The sequence below is a fragment of the Phyllobates terribilis genome, unplaced genomic scaffold (assembly GCF_046119375.1).
Source record: "Phyllobates terribilis strain yellow unplaced genomic scaffold, ASM4611937v1 Scaffold_239__1_contigs__length_3013552, whole genome shotgun sequence".
NCBI lineage: Eukaryota > Metazoa > Chordata > Amphibia > Anura > Dendrobatidae > Phyllobates > Phyllobates terribilis.
This window is the reverse complement of record NW_027362999.1, coordinates 317,810-339,077: the sequence shown is the minus strand read 5'-3', so window position 1 is coordinate 339,077 and position 21,268 is coordinate 317,810. Positions and strand designations below refer to the sequence as shown.

General features: G+C 48.5%; 1 protein-coding gene across 1 annotated transcript in view; it reads right to left on the bottom strand.

The window, feature by feature from the left end:
- Positions 1-20,722, bottom strand: part of LOC141217363 (microtubule-associated serine/threonine-protein kinase 3-like) — a 44,462-nt gene extending 23,740 nt beyond the window's left edge. Inside the window, exons 1-8 of the mRNA XM_073665789.1 lie at positions 20,714-20,722; positions 17,129-17,294; positions 16,924-17,022; positions 16,559-16,681; positions 16,305-16,414; positions 16,111-16,202; positions 15,578-15,714; positions 14,998-15,090 (exon numbers count right to left, since the gene is read on the bottom strand). Of these exons, the coding sequence (XP_073521890.1) occupies positions 14,998-15,090; positions 15,578-15,714; positions 16,111-16,202; positions 16,305-16,414; positions 16,559-16,681; positions 16,924-17,022; positions 17,129-17,294; positions 20,714-20,722 (829 nt within the window). The remainder of the gene's footprint in view (positions 1-14,997; positions 15,091-15,577; positions 15,715-16,110; positions 16,203-16,304; positions 16,415-16,558; positions 16,682-16,923; positions 17,023-17,128; positions 17,295-20,713) is intronic.
- Positions 20,723-21,268: the final 546 nt, after the last annotated feature.

The window sequence follows — 21,268 nt, the reverse complement described above, 5'->3', positions numbered from 1 at the left end:
CTCATTTAAGCTAGAGTTCCTGGCCGTGGTATGGGCAGTCACCGAGCGCTTTAGGCATTACCTCGCTTCTTCCCGGTTCACCGTATACACGGATAACAACCCGTTGACACACCTGGACACGGCAAGACTCGGTGCCCTGGAGCAGAGGTGGATGGCCCGTCTGTCCAACTACGAGTTCACAATCAAATACCGGGCAGGACGCTCCAATACTAACGCGGACGCCCTGTCCAGGATGCCCAACCTGCCGGACGAAGGAGAAGATCCGGAGGGACTGGAAGAAGTTGAACTCCCTGCGTTCCACCGTCATGGGACTATCCAGTATTCCCACCGGGTAAGGGGTAAGCAGGCTGCTACGTTGAACCCCTTACCCCACTACAACTGGGCGGAAACGCAAGACAGCGACCCTGCCGTCCGACTGGTGAAGGAGATGCTGACTCGGCCGGAGGCTCGCCTTGAACCAGACGCTCCGGAGGAAGCCAAACAACTATGGGCGGAGAAGAGTCGACTATTCCTTTACAAGGGGAAGTTGTGCCGCAGAATGGTCAACTCCCGGACGCATGAACTACTCTGGCAAGTAGTGGTGCCACGAAGAGACGCAGCCATGGTGATGGAGGCATACCACGACGGAGCTGGACACTTCGGGTGGAAAAAGCTGGAGTTCCTGCTGCGCGAGCGGTTCCACTGGGTAGGCATGAGGGGAACCATCGAGAAGTGGTGCAGAGACTGTGGCCCGTGCAATCTGAGAAGGAAGGACCGGGCCAGCCAGAAGACTCCCCTGCAGTCCATCGTCACCCGGCAACCGTTGGAACTGGTAGCCTTGGATCATGTAAAACTGACCCCAAGCAGAAGTGGCTACGTCTACGCGTTAACCATCGTGGATCATTACTCCCGGTTCTTGGTTGTCGTCCCCGTCAAGGACTTAACGGCTCAAACAGCAGCTAGAGCCTTCCAGCAGCACTTCTGCCGTCCACACGGGTACCCGGACCAAGTGCTGACGGACCAGGGACCTGCCTTTGAAGCGGAGGTCTTTCAGGAATTCTGCAATCTGTATGGCTGCCGGAAGATAAGGACGACACCCTACCATCCGCAGACTAATGGACTTTGTGAAAAAATGAACCAGGTGGTAATGGATCTTCTTAAAACGTTGCCCCTGGAAGAACGCAGTCTGTGGCCTGAAAAGTTGCCCGATCTGGTGGACCTATACAACCACATCCCGGTAGGTTCCACCAACTGTACCCCGGCTTACCTAATGAGGGCAAGACCTGGTAAGTTACCTGTTGACCTGGAAATGGGAGTCCTGACCCCCGAGGACACTTCACCAGAAACAGACTGGGACACAGAGAGGCAGCAGCAGTACCGGAGAGTACAGGAGAGCGTGGAGCGAAGTCTCTGTCAGGCTAGGGAAAGACAAGAGAAAACTTACAACCAGTATGCTCCCGCTGTTCCCCTGGTACCCGGAGAGCAGGTCTTGAAGAGGAAGAGACGGCTCCACAAGTTGGACGACCAGTGGGAGAAGGACCCGTACACCGTACTGCCCTCAAGCCACGAGAACCCGAAGGTCTGTACCATCAGTAAAGACGGAGGGGAAACCACAGCCATTGTATCCCGGGACCACCTGAAGAAGTGTCCCGAACAACTGAGGAACCCTGAAGAGGAACAAGAAGACCATCGACCCGTGGGAGAAAGGGAAGATATGGTTAGTACCGTGCTCGGGGACTTCCCTCGGTCTTGGACTCAAGTCAATGGTGCAGTTGTGGTACCCGTACTCACCTTCCTCCAACCATCATCCCAAGAACCTACGGAGCAACGGGTAGAGCTGGAAAAACAGCCGGTCCAGGAGGCAGAAGACTCCACACAAGTAGAACAGGAGAATCAACCCTCTGCTTATAGTGAGCCTGCCGTACCCCTAGTGAGACAAAGAGCCGGTAGACAGCTGCCCAGTTTACCCTTGACAGCTCCTACACCCTGTAGTTCAGGGCCAGACAGTCAGCTCCGTAGGTCCACTAGGTCCACTAGAGGCCAGTTACCCGCACGCTGGAGAATTTGAAGTGTAAAAATAGTTTTATTTATGTTTATTTGTGTATTGTTGCTTGTGTATAATTTTGTGTTTCCAGTTGTTTTTAGGAAACCTTGGTGGATTTACCGGGAATCCTTGTATATAGTTGGAGCGTAACCCAGGATGGACTAGAGACTGTTAAGGACTCGGGGTAGGACAGACCCCTACCTGGTTACGTCTCCCTGTGTTGGTGAAATGGACACCTTTGCTTTTCTTCAAAGACTACACCCGGTTGCGGATATGCCGTGACCATCTTATTGTGTTTCCTTATTGTATTTTATTGTTATTGTTATACCTTGGTATATTTTTCTAAAAAAAAAAAAAAAGTGTTTAGTCCCGGAGTACTAAATTTCACTAGGGGGGAATGTGACACCCCAGGGGTCTGGTTGCCACAGTGATAGAGATATTACGTCTGAGAGCAGGTGGGAGGTCCTTTGGTCAGGGATCCTGTGCATGCCACACCTCCTGCCCAGTCTTGGGAGGGGAAGAACTTCCCATGTATAAACCCTGGGCTGAGGCAGGGTTAGTCAGACAAGGAGAGTGGAGACAAGAAGCAGCATAGGAAACAGCAGAGTTACAAGGAGTCAGGGGCTGGCAGCTGCAGAGCTCGCCCTGACTAAGAAGATTCTTTACCGGACCCGGAGTCCGAGGCTGTGGGGACTAACTCCTACCCAGCAGCAGAATCCGTCAGGCAGGGGATTTCAGGTCCTCTGGCCCAGAAGCCCGAAGGCACGGTCACACGCGTGGGACCAGCACCGCCATCGTGGAGCGGAAGCCATTAGAAGGCCCCGAGTCACCGGCCATACGGGTGAGCACCACACGGTACACTCAGGGACGTGGGCTACTTACATCAGCTTCTAGCAAGGTAGCCAGAAGAGTACAGTCAGTTTGGGAGGCCTACAACTACGCCTGGCCAGGGGAGATCTCATCTGCTCAAAGACTGACCAGGCCCCGTTTGCTAGCAAGTACTCCGGGAGGGTCTATCGTTGTTACCAGTAAAGACCCTGAACTACACCGCACCGTCTCTGAGTGGTTCCTGCTACCCCCATCATCCACGTCGGCTGCCCTGAGGCCATACCCCTCCCGTTGGGGGTTATACTATCACGCTGCACAATCCTACCACCGGCCTCAGCGGTCTGCCCTGCAGCAGCAGCTCCCTGGCTGCACTCAACGGGTGGCGTAGTCATCAACCATTTACCGCTAACAGACTGCCGTCCAGTTTGACTCCCTGGGCACGGACCGGGTCACCGCCACGAGACTACAACCCTCAACAGATCCGGCTCCGGGTAAGCTCACGCGTGCGCAACGCAGCGCGACACAGGCCCAGGGGCGCGTCATATACACTGCACAGTACCACTTCTCTTGTCCTGTATAGTGGATGTAATTCTCAGTATCTGTATTATTCTGTATATATACACTGCACAGTACCACTTCTCCTGTCCTGAATAGTGGATGTAATTCTCAGTATCTGTATTATTCTGTATATATACACTGCACAGTACCACTTCTCCTGTCCTGTATAGTGGATGTAATTCTCAGTATCTGTATTATTCTGTATATATACACTGCACAGTACCACTTCTCTTGTCCTGTATACTGGGTGTCATTCTCAGTATCTGTATTATTCTGTATATATACACTGCACAGTACCACTTCTCTTGTCCTGTATAGTGGATGTAATTCTCAGTATCTGTATTATTCTGTATATATACACTGCACAGTACCACTTCTCCTGTCCTGAATCGTGGATGTAATTCTCAGTATTTGTATTATTCTGTATATATACACTGCACAGTACCACTTCTCTTGTCCTGTATACTGGGTGTAATTCTCAGTATCTGTATTATTCTGTATTTTATACTGGGTGTAATTCTCAGTATCTGTATTATTCTATATATTATACTGGGTGTCATTCTCAGTATCTGTATTATTCTGTATATATACACTGCACAGTACCAGTTCTCTTGTCCTGTATACTGGGTGTAATTCTCAGTATCTGTATTATTCTGTATACTAGATGGTGGCCCGATTCGAACGCATCGGGTATTCTAGAATAGGTATGCGGCCGACGGGGCGCAATTAGCAGAGCGGCGTTTAAATTTGGCGCCCAAATCGCTGATTGGTCGCGTTCGGCAACCGCGACCAATCAGCAAAGCGGTGTTTAAATTTGGCGGCAATATCGGTGATTGGTCGCGGACGGCGGCCGCGACCTATCTGCGAACCGTGTTAGTGAGGACTGGAGAGCGTGTTTAAATTTGGCACCAAAATCGCTGATTAGTCGCGACCAATCAGCAGAGCGGTGTTTAAATTTGGCGCCAATACTGCTGATTGGTCGCGGCCGCCGACCGCGACCAATCAGCAAAGCGATGCAGCGCGGGGTTTAAATTTGGCCCCAAAGTCGCTGATTAGTCGCGTCTGACGGCCGCGACCAATCAGCGATTTTGGCGCAAAATTTAAACAACGCTCTGTTGATTGGTCGTGGTCGTCATACGCGACTAATCAGCGACTTTGGGGCCAAATTTAAACCCCGCTCTGCATCGCTCTGCTGATTGGTCGCGGTCGCCGGCCTCGACCAATCAGCAGAGCGTTGTTTAAATTTGGCGCCAATCTCGCTGATTAGTCGCGGATGGCGGCCGCGACCAATCAGCAGAACGGTGTTTGAATTTGGCGCCAAAATCGCTGATTGGTCGCGGGCGGCGGCCGCGACCAATCAGCGAACCGTGTTAGTGAGGAATGGAGAGCGTGATTAAATTTGGCACCAAAATCGCTGATTAGTCGCGACCGCGACCAATCAGCAAAGAGGTGTTTAAATTTGGCGACAATACTGCTGATTGGTCGCGGCATTTGTGTTAAAATCGCTGATTGGTCGCTGGCGCTGCCCGCGACCAATCACCAATTTGGGCGCCAAATTTAAATATCGGACGCGACCAATCACCAATCTTGGCTCCAGATTTAAACACCGCTGTGCTGATTGGTCGCGGCCGATATTTAAAATTGGCGCCCAAATCAGTGATTGGTCGCGGGCAGCGCCAGCGACCAATCAGCGATTTTTAACACAAATGTCCGGATCTTTGTAACACCATGCGCATACTGTGGGGAGATCAGCGGTTAGGGTGTGAAGGGAGGACCGGGGAGCGGCGCTGCGGGTCGGGATACTTCTGCTGCGAGCAGTCGCTCATGTCCCGGGTTCTCACAGCGGAAGTAGCCGCACAGGCAGCGGCGCTCCCCGGTCCTCACTAATACGATTCCGCTCCCCGCTCCTCACCAATATGATTCGCTGATTGGTTGCGCTCTCCGCACGCAACCAATCAGTGATCTTGGCGCTAAAGTTAAACACCGCTCTGCTGATTGGTCGCGGCCGCTGCCCGCGACCAATCACCGATTTGGGCGCCAAATTTAAATATCGGCCGCGACCAATCAGTACAGCGGTGTTTAAATGTGGAGCCAAGTTCGGTGATTGGTCGCGGCCGATATTTAAATTTGGCGCCCAAATCGGTGATTGGTCGCGGGCACTGCCGGCGACCAATCAGCGATTTTTAACACAAATGTCCGGATCTTTGTAACACCATGCGGATACTGTGGGGACATCAGCGGCTAGGGTGTGAAGGGAGGACCGGGGAGCGGCGCTGCGGGTAGGGATACTTCTGCTGCGAGCGCCCTCTCATGTCCCGGGTTCTCGCAGCGGAAGTATCCGCACAGGCAGCGCCGCTGACATTCATGCGGCTAGGGTGTGAAGGGAGGACTGGGGAGCGGCGCTGACATCCAATTGGTCGCGGCCGCTATTTAAATGTGCCGCACAAATCGGTGATTGGGCGCGGTCTTGGCCCGCGACCAATCACTGATCTTGCGGCTAAAGTTAACCACTACTGTGCTCATTGGTCGCGGACGCTGCCTGCGACCAATCATCCATTTGGGCGCCAAATTTAAATATCGGCCGCGACCAATCACCGATCTTGGCTCCAGATTTAAACACCGCTGTGCTGATTGGTCGCGGCCGATATTTAAATGTTGCGCCCAAATCGGTGATTGGTCGCGGGCAGCGTCGGCGACCAATCAGCACAGCGGTATTTAAATCTGGAGCCAAGATCGGTGATTGGTCGGGTCCGAAGACCGCGACCAATCATCGAATCGTCTTGGTGAGGACCGGGGAGCGGCGCTGCCTGTGCGGTTACTTCCGCTGCGAGAACCCGGGACATGAGCGGGCGCTCGCAGGAGAAGTATCCCGACCTGCAGCGCCGCTGCCCGGTCCTCTCTTCCGCATGGAGGTCAGCGACGCCGGCGGTCCTTCCGCTGCTACCGGCCGGGAGATGAGCGCCTCGCGCCGCTCATCTCCCGGCTGCATCTCCGTCCCGCAGATGGGTCCGGCGGTCGGGTTCCTTCTGCTGTTGCCGGCCGGGAGATGAGCGCCTCGCGGCGCTCATCTCCCGGCTGCATCGCCGCTCAGCTCCGTCCCGCAGATGAGCCGCTAACGGCCGCCATCTTTTTTCAGAAATCCCGCGGTGCTGATTGGCTGCTGCCGGACCAATGAGCGACGCGGGATTTCCTGGACAGACAGACACATAGACACACAGACACACAGACAGACAGACGGGATAAGACGATTATATATATAGACTAGATGATGGCCCGATTCTAATGCATCAGGTATTCTAGAATAGGTATGCGGCTGACCGGGTGCAATCAGCAGAGCTGTGTTTAAATTTGGGGCCAAAATCGCTGATTGGTCGCGTTCGGCGGCCGCGACCAATCAGCAGTGCGGTGTTTAAATTTGGCACCAAAATCGCTGATTAGTCGCGACCGCGACCAATCAGCAAAGAGGTGTTTAAATTTGACGACAATAGTGCTGATTGGTCGCGGCCGGTGGTTGCGACCAATCAGCAGAGTGAGGTTTACATTTGGCGCCAATACTGCTGATTGGTCACGGCCGACAACCGCGACCAATCAGCAGAGCGGTGTTTAAATTTTGCGCCAATCTCGCTGATTGTTCGCGGCTGGCGGCCGCGACCAATCAGCAGAGCAGGGTTTAAATTTGGCACCAATAATGCTGATGGGTCGCGGCCGGCGACCGCGACCAATCAGCAGAGCGTTGTTTAAATTTGGCACAAAAAACGCAGATTGGTCGAGGCCGGTGGTTGCGACCAATCAGCAGAGTGAGGTTTAAATTTGGCGCCAATACTGCTGACTGGTCACGGCCGACAACCGCGACCAATCAGCAGAGCGGTGTTTAAATTTTGCGCCAATACTGCTGATTGATCTCGGCCAGCGACCGCGATCAATCGGCAGAGCGTTGCTTAAATTTGGCGCCAATCTCGTTGATTGGTCGCGGCTGGAGTCCGCAACCAATCAGCAGAGCATTGTTTAAACTTGGCGCCAATCTCGCTGATTGGACGCGTCCGGCGTCCGCGTCCAATCAGCACAGCAGTATTTAAATGTGGCGCCCAAATCGGTGATTGGTTGCGGGCAGCGGCCGTGACCAATCAGCAGAGCGGTGTTTAACTTTAGCGCCAAGATCACTGATTGGTCGGGTGTGGAGAGCGCGACCAATCAGCGAATCGTATTGGGGAGGAGCGGGGAGCGGAATCGTATTAGTGAGGACCGGGGAGCGCCGCTGCCTGTGCGGCTACTTCCGCTGCGAGAACCCGGGACATGAGCGGGCGCTCGGAGCAGAAGTATCCCGACCCGCAGCTCCGCTCCCCGGTCCTCCCTTCACACCCTAGCCGCTGATGTCCCCACAGTATCCGCATGGTGTTACAAAGGTCCGGACATTTGTGTTAAAAATCGCTGATTGGTCGCTGGCGCTGCTCGCGACCAATCACCGATTTGGGCGCCAAATTTAAATATCGGCCGCGACCAATCACCGATCTTGGCTCCACATTTAAACACCGCTGTGCTGATTGGTCGCCGACGCTGGGCGCGACCAATCACCGATTTTGGCGCCACATTTAAATTTAAATAGCGGCCGCAACCAATTGGATGTCAGCGCCGCTCCCCGGTCCTCCCTTCACACCCTAGCCGCATGGATGTCAGCGCCGCTGTCTGTGCGGATAGTTCCGCTGCAAGAACCCGGGACATGAGAGGGCGCTCGCAGCAGAAGTGTCCCGACCCGCAGCGCCGCTCCCCGGTCCTCCCTTCACACCCTAGCCGCTGATGTCCCCACAGTATCCGCATGGTGTTACAAAGGTCCGGACATTTGTGTTAAAAATCGCTGATTGGTCGTTGGCGCTGGCCGCGACCAATCACCGATCTTGGCGGCAAATTCAAACACCTCTGTGCTGATTGGTCGCCGACGCTGTGCGCGACCAATCACCGATTTTGGCGGCACATTTAAATAGCGTCCGCGACCAATCAGTACAGCGGTGTTTAAATGTGGAGCCAAGATCGGTGATTGGTCGCGGCCGATATTTAAATTTGGCGCCCAAATCGGTGATTGGTCGCGGGCAGCGACAGCGACCAATCAGCGATTTTTAACACAAATGTCCAGACCTTTGTAACACCATGCGGATACTGTGGGGACATCAGCGGCTAGGGTGTGAAGGGAGGACCGGGGAGCGGCGCTGCAGGTCGGGATACTTCTGCTCCGAGCGCCCGCTCATGTCCCGGGTTCTCGGAGCGGAAGTATCCGCACAGGCAGCGGCGCTGACATCCATGCGGCTAGGGCGTGAAGGGAGGACCGGGGAGCGGCGCTGACATCCAATTGGTCGCGGCAGCTATTTAAATGTGCCGCACAAATCGGTGATTGGTCGCTGACTTGGCCCGCGACCAATCACTGATCTTGCGGCCAAAGTTAAACAGTACTGTGCTGATTGGTCGCGGACGCTGCCCGCGACCAATCACCGATTTGGGCGCCAAATTTAAATATCGGCCGCGACCAATCACCGATCTTGGCTCCATATTTAAACACCGCTGTGCTGATTGGTCGCCGACGCTGGGCACGACCAATCACCGATTTTGGCGCCACATTTAAATAGCGTCCGCGACCAATCCGCACAGCGGTGTGGAGCCAAGATCGGTGATTTGTCGCGGCCGATATTTGAATGTGGCGCCCAAATCGGTGATTGGTCGCGGGCAGCATCCGCGACCAATCAGCACCGTAGTGTTTAACTTTTGCGGCAAGATCCGTGATTGGTCGTGGGACAAGACCGCGACCAATCACCGATTTGTGCGGCACTTTTAAATAGCGTCGGCGACCAATTGGATGTCAGCGCCGCTCCCCCGTCCTCCCTTCACACCATAGCCGCATGGATGTCAGCGGCGCTGCCTGTGCGGATAGTTCCGCTCCGATAACCCGGGACATGAGCGGGCGCTGGCAGAAGAAGTATCCCGACCCGCAGCGCCGCTCCCCGGTCCTCCCTTCACACCCTAGCCGCTGATGTCCCCACAGTATCCGCATGGTGTTACAAAGGTCCGGACATTTGTGTTAAAAATCGCTGATTGGTCGCTGGCACTGCCCGCGACCAATCACCGATTTGGGCGCCAAATTTAAATATCGGCCACGACCAATCACCGATCTTGGCTCCACATTTAAACACCGCTGTGCTGATTGGTCGCGGCCGATATTTAAATTTGGCGCCCAAATAGGTGATTGGTCGCGGGCAGCGCCAGCGACCAATCAGCGATTTTTAACACAAATTTCCGGACCTTTGTAACACCATGCGGATACAGTGGGGACATCAGTGGCTAGGGTGTGAAGGGAGGACCGGGGAGCGGCGCTGCAAATCTGGATACTTCTGCTGCGAGCGCCCGCTCATGTCCCGGGTTCTTGTAGCGGAAGTATCCGCACAAGCAGCGGCGCTGACATCCAATTGGTCGCGGACGCTATTTAAAATTGCCGCACAAATCGGTGATTGGTCGCTGTCTTGGCCCGCGACCAATGACTGATCTTGGCGCCAAAGTTAAACACTATTGTGCTGATTGGTCGCGGACGCTGACCGCGACCAATCACCGATTTGGGCGCCAAATTTAAATATCGGCCGCGACCAATCACCGATTTGGGCGCCAAATTTAAATATCGGCCGCGACCAATCACCGATCTTGGCTCCACATTTAAACACCGCTGTGGTGATTGGTCGCGGACGATATTTAAATTTGGCGCCCAAATCGGTGATTGGTCGCGGGCAGCGTCGGCGACCAATCAGCACAGCGGTGTTTAAGTTTTGCGCTAAGATCAGTGATTGGTCGGGTCCGAAGACCCCGACCAATCATCGAATCGTCTTGGTGAGGACCGGGGAGCGGCGCTGCCTGTGCGGCTACTTACGCTGCGAGAACCCGGGACATCGCGGGCGCTCGCAGCAGAAGTATCCCGACCCGCAGCGCTGGTCCCCGTTCCTCCCTTCCGCATGGAGGTCAGCGGCGCCGGCGGTCCTTCCGCTGCTACCGGCCGGGAGATGAGCGCCTCGCGCCGCTCATCTCCCGGATGCATCTCCTTCCCGCAGATGGGACCGGCGGTCGGGTTCCTTCTGCTGTTGCCGGCCGGGAGATGAGCGCCTCGCGGCACTCATCTCCCGGCTGCATCGCCGCTCAGCTCCGTCCCGCAGATGAGCCGCTAACGGCCGCCATCTTTTTTTAGAAATCCCCCGGCGCTGATTGGCCGCTGCCGGACCAATGAGCGACGCGGGATTTCCTGGACAGACAGACACACCGACAGACACACAGACAGACAGACAGACAGACAGACGGGATAAGACGATTATATATATAGATATACACTGCACAGTACCACTTCTCTTGTCCTGTATAGTGGATGTAATTCTCAGTATCTGTATTATTCTGTATATATACACTGCACAGTACCACTTCTCTTGTCCTGTATACTGGGTGTAATTCTCAGTATCTGTATTATTCTGTATATTATACTGGGTGTCATTCTCAGTATCTGTATTATTCTGTATATATACTCTGCATAGTACTACTTCTATTGTCCTGTATACTGGGTGTAATTCTCAGTATCTGTATTATTCTGTATATATACACTGCACAGTACCACTTCTCCTGTCCTGTATACTGGGTGTAATTCTCAGTATCTGTATTATTCTGTATATATACACTGCACAGTACCACTTCTCCTGTCCTGTATACTGGGTGTCATTCTCAGTATCTGTATTATTCTGTATATAGACACTGCACAGTACCACTTCTCCTGTCCTGTATACTGGGTGTCATTCTCAGTATCTGTATTATTCTGTATATATACACTGCACAGTACCACTTCTCCTGTCCTGTATACTGGGTGTAATTCTCAGTATCTGTATTATTCTGTATATATACTCTGCACAGTACTACTTCTCCTGTCCTGTATACTGGGTGTCATTCTCAGTATCTGTATTATTCTGTATATATACACTGCACAGTGCCACTTCTCTTGTCCTGTATACTGGGTGTCATTCTCAGTATCTGTATTATTCTGTATATATACTCTGCACAGTACTACTTCTCTTGTCCTGTATGCTGGGTGTAATTCTCAGTATCTGTATTATTCTGCATATATACACTGCACAGTACCACTTCTCTTGTCCTGTATACTGGGTGTCATTCTCAGTATCTGTATTATTCTGTATATATACTCTGCACAGTACTACTTCTCTTGTCCTGTATACTGGGTGTAATTCTCAGTATCTGTATTATTCTGTATATATACACTGCACAGTGCCACTTCTCTTGTCCTGTATACTGGGTGTCATTCTCAGTATCTGTATTATTCTGTATATATACACTGCACAGTGCCACTTCTCTTGTCCTGTATACTGGGTGTCATTCTCAGTATCTGTATTATTCTGTATATATACTCTGCACAGTACTACTTCTCTTGTCCTGTATACTGGGTGTAATTCTCAGTATCTGTATTATTCTGTATATATACCCTGCACAGTGCCACTTCTCTTGTCCTGTATACTGGGTGTCATTCTCAGTATCTGTATTATTCTATATATATACACTGCACAGTACCACTTCTCTTGTCCTGTATACTGGGTGTAATTCTCAGTATCTTGTAATGCAGCAGCTTGCTAGCATTACTGTAAATGGTCCAGGATGTGTTTTACCTGACCATGTACCTTCCCCTTTAACTGACTGGTCACATGACTGTGACATCACACAGGTCCTGTATGCACAGTAAAGGTCTGTACACATGACTGGGACAGCACACAGGACCTATATACACAGCTGACTGATCACATGACTGTGACATCAGCAAGGTCCTGTCAGTATGGGTGTATGTGTGCACAGGATATATAAACCCCGGTAATTGGAGACAGGTGTGTTCGGTGTGAGGCGTGAGGCCTGTGCTCCGTGTGTGTGGGACACCGTTTGTGAGAGGCCTAGTGAGGCCGAGTGAAGCCTGGCAGCCTGAAAGGCAAAGACTGGATAATGTGCGGATGCTAGTGGCCTTGGAAGGCAGCGGCTTTGGAGTGAAGCCTGGTACCTGAAAGGTCGAGCCTGGATCCTGTGTGGATGTCAGTGGCCTTTGAGGGAACGACGGCTGGAGACCCCTACCTGGGAAGCCGCAAAGCCACAGTGGTGGCGGATTATTGAGGAAGAGTCCTGAAAGGCAGAGCCTGGATCCTGTGTGGATGTCAGTGGCCTTTGAGGGAACGACGGCTGGAGACCCCTACCTGGGAAGCCACAAAGCCACAGTGGTGGCGGATTAAAATGGACTGCAGCAACTAAACCGGCAAAGGTAGTACACTTTGTTACATGGACTGTGTTATGGTCATTGATAATTTATTACCTTGCCGTAGGCTGTAACCTGGAGCAAGTGGGCCTGTGTGCCACTTGTCTCATGAATGTTGTAGATATGTGTGTCGGCGTGCCACGGAGTTGGACCTGGTGAACTGTGGCTTATGATGTAATAAACTGCAACATTGTGAGAAAAATGTAAAGACATTGCACGTGTGCATTGATTGACGCAGCGAAGCGAGTAACCCCCAGTATGATGACTAGCGCTGCCTTACAATCTGTATTATTCTGTATATTATACTGGGTGTCATTCTCAGTATCTGTATTATTCTGTATATATACACTGCACAGTACCACTTCTCTTGTCCTGTATAGTGGATGTAATTCTCAGTATCTGTATTATTCTGTATATATACACTGCACAGTACCACTTCTCTTGTCCTGTATAGTGGATGTAATTCTCAGTATCTGTATTATTCTGTATATATACACTGCACAGTACCACTTCTCTTGTCCTGTATACTGGGTGTCATTCTCAGTATCTGTATTATTCTGTGTATATATACGCTGCACAGTACCACTTCTCTTGTCCTGTATACTGGGTGTAATTCTCAGTATCTGTATTATTCTGTATATTACACTGGGTGTAATTCTCAGTATCTGTATTATTCTGTATATATACACTGCACAGTGCCACTTCTCTTGTCCTGTATACTGGGTGTAATTCTCACTATCTGTATTATTCTGTATATATACTCTGCACAGTACTACTTCTCTTGCCCTGTATACTGGGTGTAATTCTCAGTATCTGTATTATTCTGTATATATACACTGCACAGTGCCACTTCTCTTGTCCTGTATACTGGGTGTCATTCTCAGTATCTCTATTATTCTGTATATATACACTGCACAGTACCACTTCTCTTGTCCTGTATACTGGGTGTAATTCTCAGTATCTGTATTATTCTGTATATATACATTGCACAGTACCACTTCTCCTGTTCTGCTGAAGAAGAGGTGGCATTGGCTTTGGGGAGGGTCAGTACTGATGGGTTTATTATTTTCTATGTCTACAATCCTATGGTTAAATAAAAATTAATCCTGAACAACTTGTTTAAAGGGGTTATCTGAAGGTTGGAAATTGTCCTCTATCATTGGGATATGGAATAATTTTCTGATTGCTGGGAGTCCAACAGCCGGAACCCCCACTGTTTCCGAGAACCAGGGATCTGAAGAGCTCTGGGTGAATGGAGCGGTAGTCGATCATTCGCACTGCAGCTCCATTCACACGTGGCTTAATAAACATCCCCTATAATGGAGTGGTGAGGGGCATGAACAAGAAAGCAAAATGTGCTGAACTTTTCATTGTGCCTCAATGGGATGAGGGGGGCGGTGATGTGGTATGTGGGATGGTGGGGTTTGTGTGACAGGCGTGCTTTTTCATTTTTCATCCCATTCCAGCCCTGATCTATATATATATATATATATATATATATATATATATATATATATATATATATATATAATTAAAATTCTTTTAAAAGCAGAAGTGTTAATATGTATTTTTTATCGCTTAGCAGAATGCAGAGTGAAGTTTGATAGATATAAGAAAATCTCAATAAATATAGGAGTTGTTTTTTTTTTTTATTAGGGATAGGGTAGAAGGATAAGGGATGAACAAAATCAGGGACAGAATCAGTAGACAAAATCATAGTCAGTAAGAAATCCGGATCAGATACCAGGTGATCAGTAAAAAAAGCCAAGTCAGGCGAGCAGTTTGGATACAGCGGAGCCTGGTGACAGAGGCATTACCGAAACAAGTCCGGGTAGAGATGTTACAGTTAGAAGGCCACAGGTAGATGGTGAAGGTCCTTCTTTACAGGTCCAGCAGTGATGGTGGATCGGCTGTACTCCGCTAGATGCGGAGCTTTTCCGTCTTTTAGATGACACTTGGGCAACAGCGACAGCATGCAAATGCGCGAGCAGCCCTGGATAGTCCACGCCGGCAGGATGATAAGATCCGGCGGAAGATGGAACCTAAGAGAAGAGAAATAAATACAATGTAAGTGATGGGACTCCATATTACATGATACTACTGTGCGGTCAGTGTGGCCGGCCGGACAGCAGAGGAATCTTATTCACACAGATGTCCGGGGTCATTGTCAGCCATCATACATGTGACAATCCCATCACTGACAGATGACATCTGCTCCCCATGACTTATTCTCATCACTAACATCACACAACATGGAGATGATTCTCACACTTACCTCGTCTCTTTTTCCCCTTTTTCCCATTTTCTGAGTTTTGTTGGTCTATACTCAGATTCATTTCAGATTTTCTTTCCTCTTCAGTTGTAAATTCTGATGAGAAAGTAAAAAAACTCAGTAAAGAAATATTCTTATAGGATCTGCTTTGTGTACTGTATATAGAAGAATTGTTCTAGTCCTGTCCCCTATAGTCCTGATAATCTGGCATTACATTATTATAGGGCAGAATAAGTCCTATATACCGTTCATGACCTAATCTGAGGGGCATTAGATGTATCACTGATATGGAGCAGTAAGCGCCCTGTGTGCCGCCACGTGGTGCATCACTAATGAGCGATATTCTACTATAGGAGACAATGTCTTCTTATATTGAAGTGAGTTCCTGGATGCTAAAACGTATTTTACAGAATCCATGAAAACAATTCCTGGATAAAATTAAGGAAATAGAAATACAGTATGGGCCCATGGAAAACATAATTGGGATCCATGAAACCTGGACAACATAGGAGACCTAATACAGAAAAAACAAATATTTGAGCCTTGAAGTCAACATTCACCTTTTGATGCTGTACATACATACCTGATGATGGGGACGAGGAGGGCAAGCTGTTTATAGCATTGTCGCTATCAGATTCAGAAAGCGATTCTTTCTGCCTGTCAGGAAGAATCAGGGGGTCGGACCAGAAGACCCAGGAGGTAACTTCCAACTCTCCCATTCTATGATTTAAGAAAAACATGTAAATCACAAGTCAATGCAGAATAAAAGGGGTGGTCTCACTAGAAGAACACCGACTAGAGGGCCTAATAGGACATATGACTGTCATAGTGAGGAAGGTTTTATGCTCCAATCTACCTTCTATGGATCAGAGCGAAAAACAACTAGCAATAATGGCTGGCATGTAATACTACATCTCTCCTACAGTATGGGCAGCTCTAATACGTGTGAATGGCTGCAATTATGGGCTATTATCACCAACGGTTTCTGAAGCCAAAAGCACAATGACTGCTAATCATTGAGGCTGAATTTGATATTATGGTATTTATGTCCTATATTATGTGTTGTGCATATATATCAGCCTGGAACTCCCATTAATGACCCCCTAATCTACTCACATTTCTGAGATATTTGTATTGGTTGCTGGCGTACACTCTGGAGGAGACTTCTGGTCCTCATCATTCATCTTTCTGGTAGTGATGGTACAGAGCTAAACATGGACAAAAACAAGATATGAAATACTTTTTTTTTACTTTTAGAGGTCTTTTTTGTTGCACATATTTTGGATTTATTGCGCACATACGGTACTTACTTTAGAAAGCCTTTCAGAAGAAGATGTAAAATTTTGGAAGTCAAGGTTCTCATTGTTCACACTTGTACCCTCCTCATCCTCTGAGACCGAATGGTCTATTTCAGAGTGATCTACAAAAGTAATGAAGTATTATTAGAGGTTGTTAGTATAAAACAGGCGTCATTTATCACAATATTAGTGGGTACTGATTATTACATTTTATGGAAGACAAGACAAACAGCCGCTTAGTCTAGATGATGTCTTCTTCTACTTACCGATAAATAAGCTGTTGTCCACATCTGAGGCAAGCTGAGGAATGTACTCTGGCTTCTGACTTAGAAGGTTGTTAAAATCTAAGTCACTCAGGAATGGATGACTCTTGATCTCAAGTGATCCTCCTGGAAAAAGAACAAAACAAAAGTGATGTGGACATTGTCAGAGATTGCTTCACATCTGAACAGTTTAACTTAATCTGAATTAATGACATAACTGAGTCAACATGAAGGAAGAAGACTGAAAGTCATAGTGTGGAGAACTAGAAATGGACAATCTGATAGAGAAGTGTTGATCCTCAAGGACATGAGTGATAAGTGTGATAGGTGAATATTAATACTAATATGAATAGTATTATATCTCTTACCTGTCCCAAGTCTATCTGCAGGATTTGTTCTGAGCAGCTCAGTAATCAGGTTCTGTGCATTGGGAGTAGGAGCGGAATTACAATCCCAAATTATGTCACCTGTTATACAGAAAATAAAATCTCTTTACTGGACTGTAAGGTAAAGCAAAGTAAACACCTAAACCAATGTAACTGATCAAAGCAATGGTCGGATCATTCCACTTACCAATGACAATCCTGTCATAAAGCTCAGCTACAGAATCTCCATCAAATGGTACAGATCCCGTGAGAAATTTATGTAGGATTATCCCCATTGACCACCAGTCAACAGGTCTTCCATAGCCTTCTTTCAGGATGACCTCTGGGGCGATGTAATATGGGGTGCCACATAACTGGAAAACAGAAGATAGAGATGAAAATGATAAAATGGTTATTATAACACGTTCTCGCCATAAAAACACAATGACAAAAGATAAAATATCAATGGAAACGTCCTCTAGAAATGAAGAATGTAGAGAAGACACAATAGTGTGATGAGATTTGTAAAGAAAAAAAAACATATGCCAAAGGCAAGGTGAACAGATGGGGTATATTAGTTAACCAAATACCAAAGCAAAACAAAGAAAACCCCTTAAAATATAATCTTTAATAGCTACATTTAAAAGCACCCATATCAATATATGAAGACAAAATGCATAAAATGTACAATATATGGGTAGTGGGATAAACGTAGGATAATTGACATGCAGGCTTGCCCTAGAGATCCCAAATGGGCTGAGATCCCGCCTGCCAGTGGAGGTTGACACCCTAGCTAATCGGTTTGGCGCCCCCCTCCACATCGGCACTCCCTCCGTGACGCTATCCACCCCTAGACAGACATACACATATACAGATAATGATGAAAGGCAGACAGTCATGTTGCTGCTAACATGCTGAATGAAAAAAAGGCAATATTCAATGTATCAATTATATGGAAACAGGGAAGCTGATATAATGTAGTTCCACTAGTACAGAGAGCGATATCAAATGCACCAATCTATACACAATTCAGTATGATATATAAACCATCATTCAGAAGCCTATTATAGATACATAAAGTACATTAGTGCTGGCAATTACGGGCAACAAGAACAATATTATAAAAGCACGTGTGCTCAATTAACGGTAAACATAGGAACATAAATATGTCCAAAGTAGTAACAAGTCACCTATATAATGACATTGAGCATGAAGATAATAGTCTAGGACAGACGGTATATATAGACAACCTCAAAATCCCCCTGGCTAATCTATAATCAGGACTGATCTACACAGGACACGTCCAAATGTTGGGACAGAGCATTATCCAGTGTGCGAATTACAAAAAAAGTTGCCAAAAAAGCATTTTAGTCAGCAGTAACCAGAGGACTTATCTGTAAATTGTCCCAACACGTTTCTCCCCCTCCTAATTTGGGGTTCATCAGGGGATCATATTAGGAGATAGCCACAATGAGTCAGTGGACAGACGCGGGAGATAAATACACCCCGATCGGAGAATACTGCTGCCGCCACATTTTATGGATTTTGTCTTTATATATTGATATGGGTGCTTTTAAATGTATCTATTAAAAGTTATATTTAAGGTCTTTCTTTGCTTTGGTCCTTGGAGATTTGTAAAGAACAAGCTAAATTCCTGTAAGTGTTACCCACCTCACGGTCCAGGAACTCCCTGGTGATGTCCTCCGCTAATTCCTTGTAGGTGTTGGTTTTTGGCATCATGACACCAACTTTTGAAATCCCAAAATCGGTAACTTTTATGTGTCCAGCAGATGTAATCAGGAGGCTGTGAAAGAGAAGATGGTTTTAGCCTCACAGACCGTATGATAAATGATAACTTCCCCCCTTTATTATACTACGAGGGGCACTTACTTATCCGGCTTCAGGTCTCTGTGCACCACACCGTAGCTATGGAGGTATTCCACAGCAAGAACCGCTTCTCCAAAGTATAAGCGGGCCAAGGGGACAGATAGAGGACCCCTGGTGCTTAGGAGGGTCTCACAGTCACCACCTATAGAAGAAAGGAAATATGACCGGTGAGTGGTTTATACAGCAGATCACCATGATGTATAATGGGAAGTGAGCAGAGACATTGGGATAGGAGAGAATATAAACAGATATAATGTATAGTGCACATAATATTAGTCTGAATCGATGGAGAAATGTCCTCCATGTAACTAATAACATAAAGTGATGTCACATCTCGTCTATAGCTGGAGATACTGACATGCTCAGTGCGGACTTACAGGGAGATCACATAGACAGTGGCGTACAGAGAAATCTCAGGGCCCCATAGCAAAAGTTCTAACTGCACGCCCCTTCAAAAAAAACCCTTACTGAAGTCAATCGATGTTCTCAACAGCAATACACCTTTTATAGCCATTTTAGCATATGATGCTCCCAAAAATGCCCCCACCCACAGACTGAGTTAGATATCCCCACAGTGAAATCTTAATCCAGTTTCACCTTACAGATATAATGTAGCACCTGTCTATAATGTCCCCACTCAGTATGAGGCCAGTCACAGCCCCCTACTCAGTATAATGGCGCCCACAGCCCCCCCTACTTAATATAATGGCCCCCATAGCCCCTCAGACAATATAATGGTCTCCACCACTGCCCACTCAGTATGATGGCCCCCAAAGCCAATCAAACAGAATTAGGATCCCCACACAGAATAAGGACCCCCACTGCACACCATTCAATATGAGGACGCCCAGGGGGTGTAGGGGCATGTACAGTCACCAACTCAATATAGCGGCATTCACAGTCCCCTATAGCCCCTCACACGGCACACCATTCAGTATTATGGTACCCACAACCCTCAATTCTCAGTATTATGGCTTCCACCAATCTCACAACTCAGTATTATGCCCCCACCAGCCCAACAACTAAGTATAATTGCTCTCACCAGCCCCACCACTCAGTATTATGGCCCTCAGCAGCCCCACCACTCAGTGTTATTGCCCCCAACAGTCCCTCCACTTAGTAGTAAGGCACACAATAGCCCCACTACTCAGTATTATGGCCCCCACCAGCCTCAACACTCAGTATTATGGCCCTCACCAGCCCCACCACTCATTGTTACGGCCCCTACCAGCCCCACCACTTAGTAGTAAGGCACCCACCACTCAGTACTACCACCTCCACCAGCCCCACCTCTCAGTATTATGGCCCCCACCAGTATCAACACTCAGTATTATCGCTCTCACCAACCCCACTACTCAGAATTATGACCCTTATTAGCCCCACCACTCAGTGTTATGGCCCCCACCAGCCCCACCACTTAGTAGTAAGGCACCCACCAGCCCCACCATTCAGTACTATAGCCCCCACCAGCCCTACCTCTCAGTATTATGGCCCCCACCACTACTTAGTGTTATGGCCCCCATCAGCCTCACCATTTAGAATTATCGCCCTCACCAGCCTCACCACTCAGTATTATGGCCCCAACCAGCCCTACTACTCAGCATATGGTCTCCACCTGCCCCATCACTCAGTGTTATGGCCCCCACCAGCCCCACCTGTGCAGTGTAAGTACTGAGACTCCACACTACAGATGCAATATTGTGGCGACATCGAAGAACCTGCAGTACACGGAGTCTCGGACCCATCTGCGGAGGCTGAATGGTGGATTTAGGAACCTTTGGCTCCCTGATCCACCATTGTTTTCATCGGTATTCATATTCTGACAATGTGAATACCACTGAAATTGTGATGACAGGTGGTGGAATGGGGCCCAGTGCCGAGCGGTGCCAGGCCCGATCTGACTCACTGGCACCATAGCACTGCTGCACACAGATCAATGAATTTCCAGGCATCTTGGTAATAGAAAACCTACAGTAAACGCACTGTGAGGATGTAACTGTCCTAATTATCCTAATTATAAGAGCAGTGATAAGATGTAAGCAGACATGGGCTGAATATACTACAATATACATGTCCTACCTCCTACATACTCCATGACCATACACAGGTGAGATTTTGTTGGAAAGGAGCAGAGCATGGAGACCACGAAGGGACAATCAGCGAATGTTAGGATGTCCCTCTCCAGAAAGGCCAATGCCACTCTTTTTGGAGTGTTCAGGTTTCGCTTGAACATTTTCTTCAAAGCAAAGATCTGGTGTGAGTCTTTATGGTGCGCTAAGTAGACGGCACTGGAGAGAAAGAGAATCAATGGTTAGAATGAATCTTTACTACAAGAACATCTATAGAAGTCATTATATAATGTTTTGTACTAATGTTTAATGCTAGAAGTCTGTCCGTCACTGGAAGTCCATGTCTAGAATTTGATAAAAGATCACTACATAGATCACCTATGGGAGGTGTC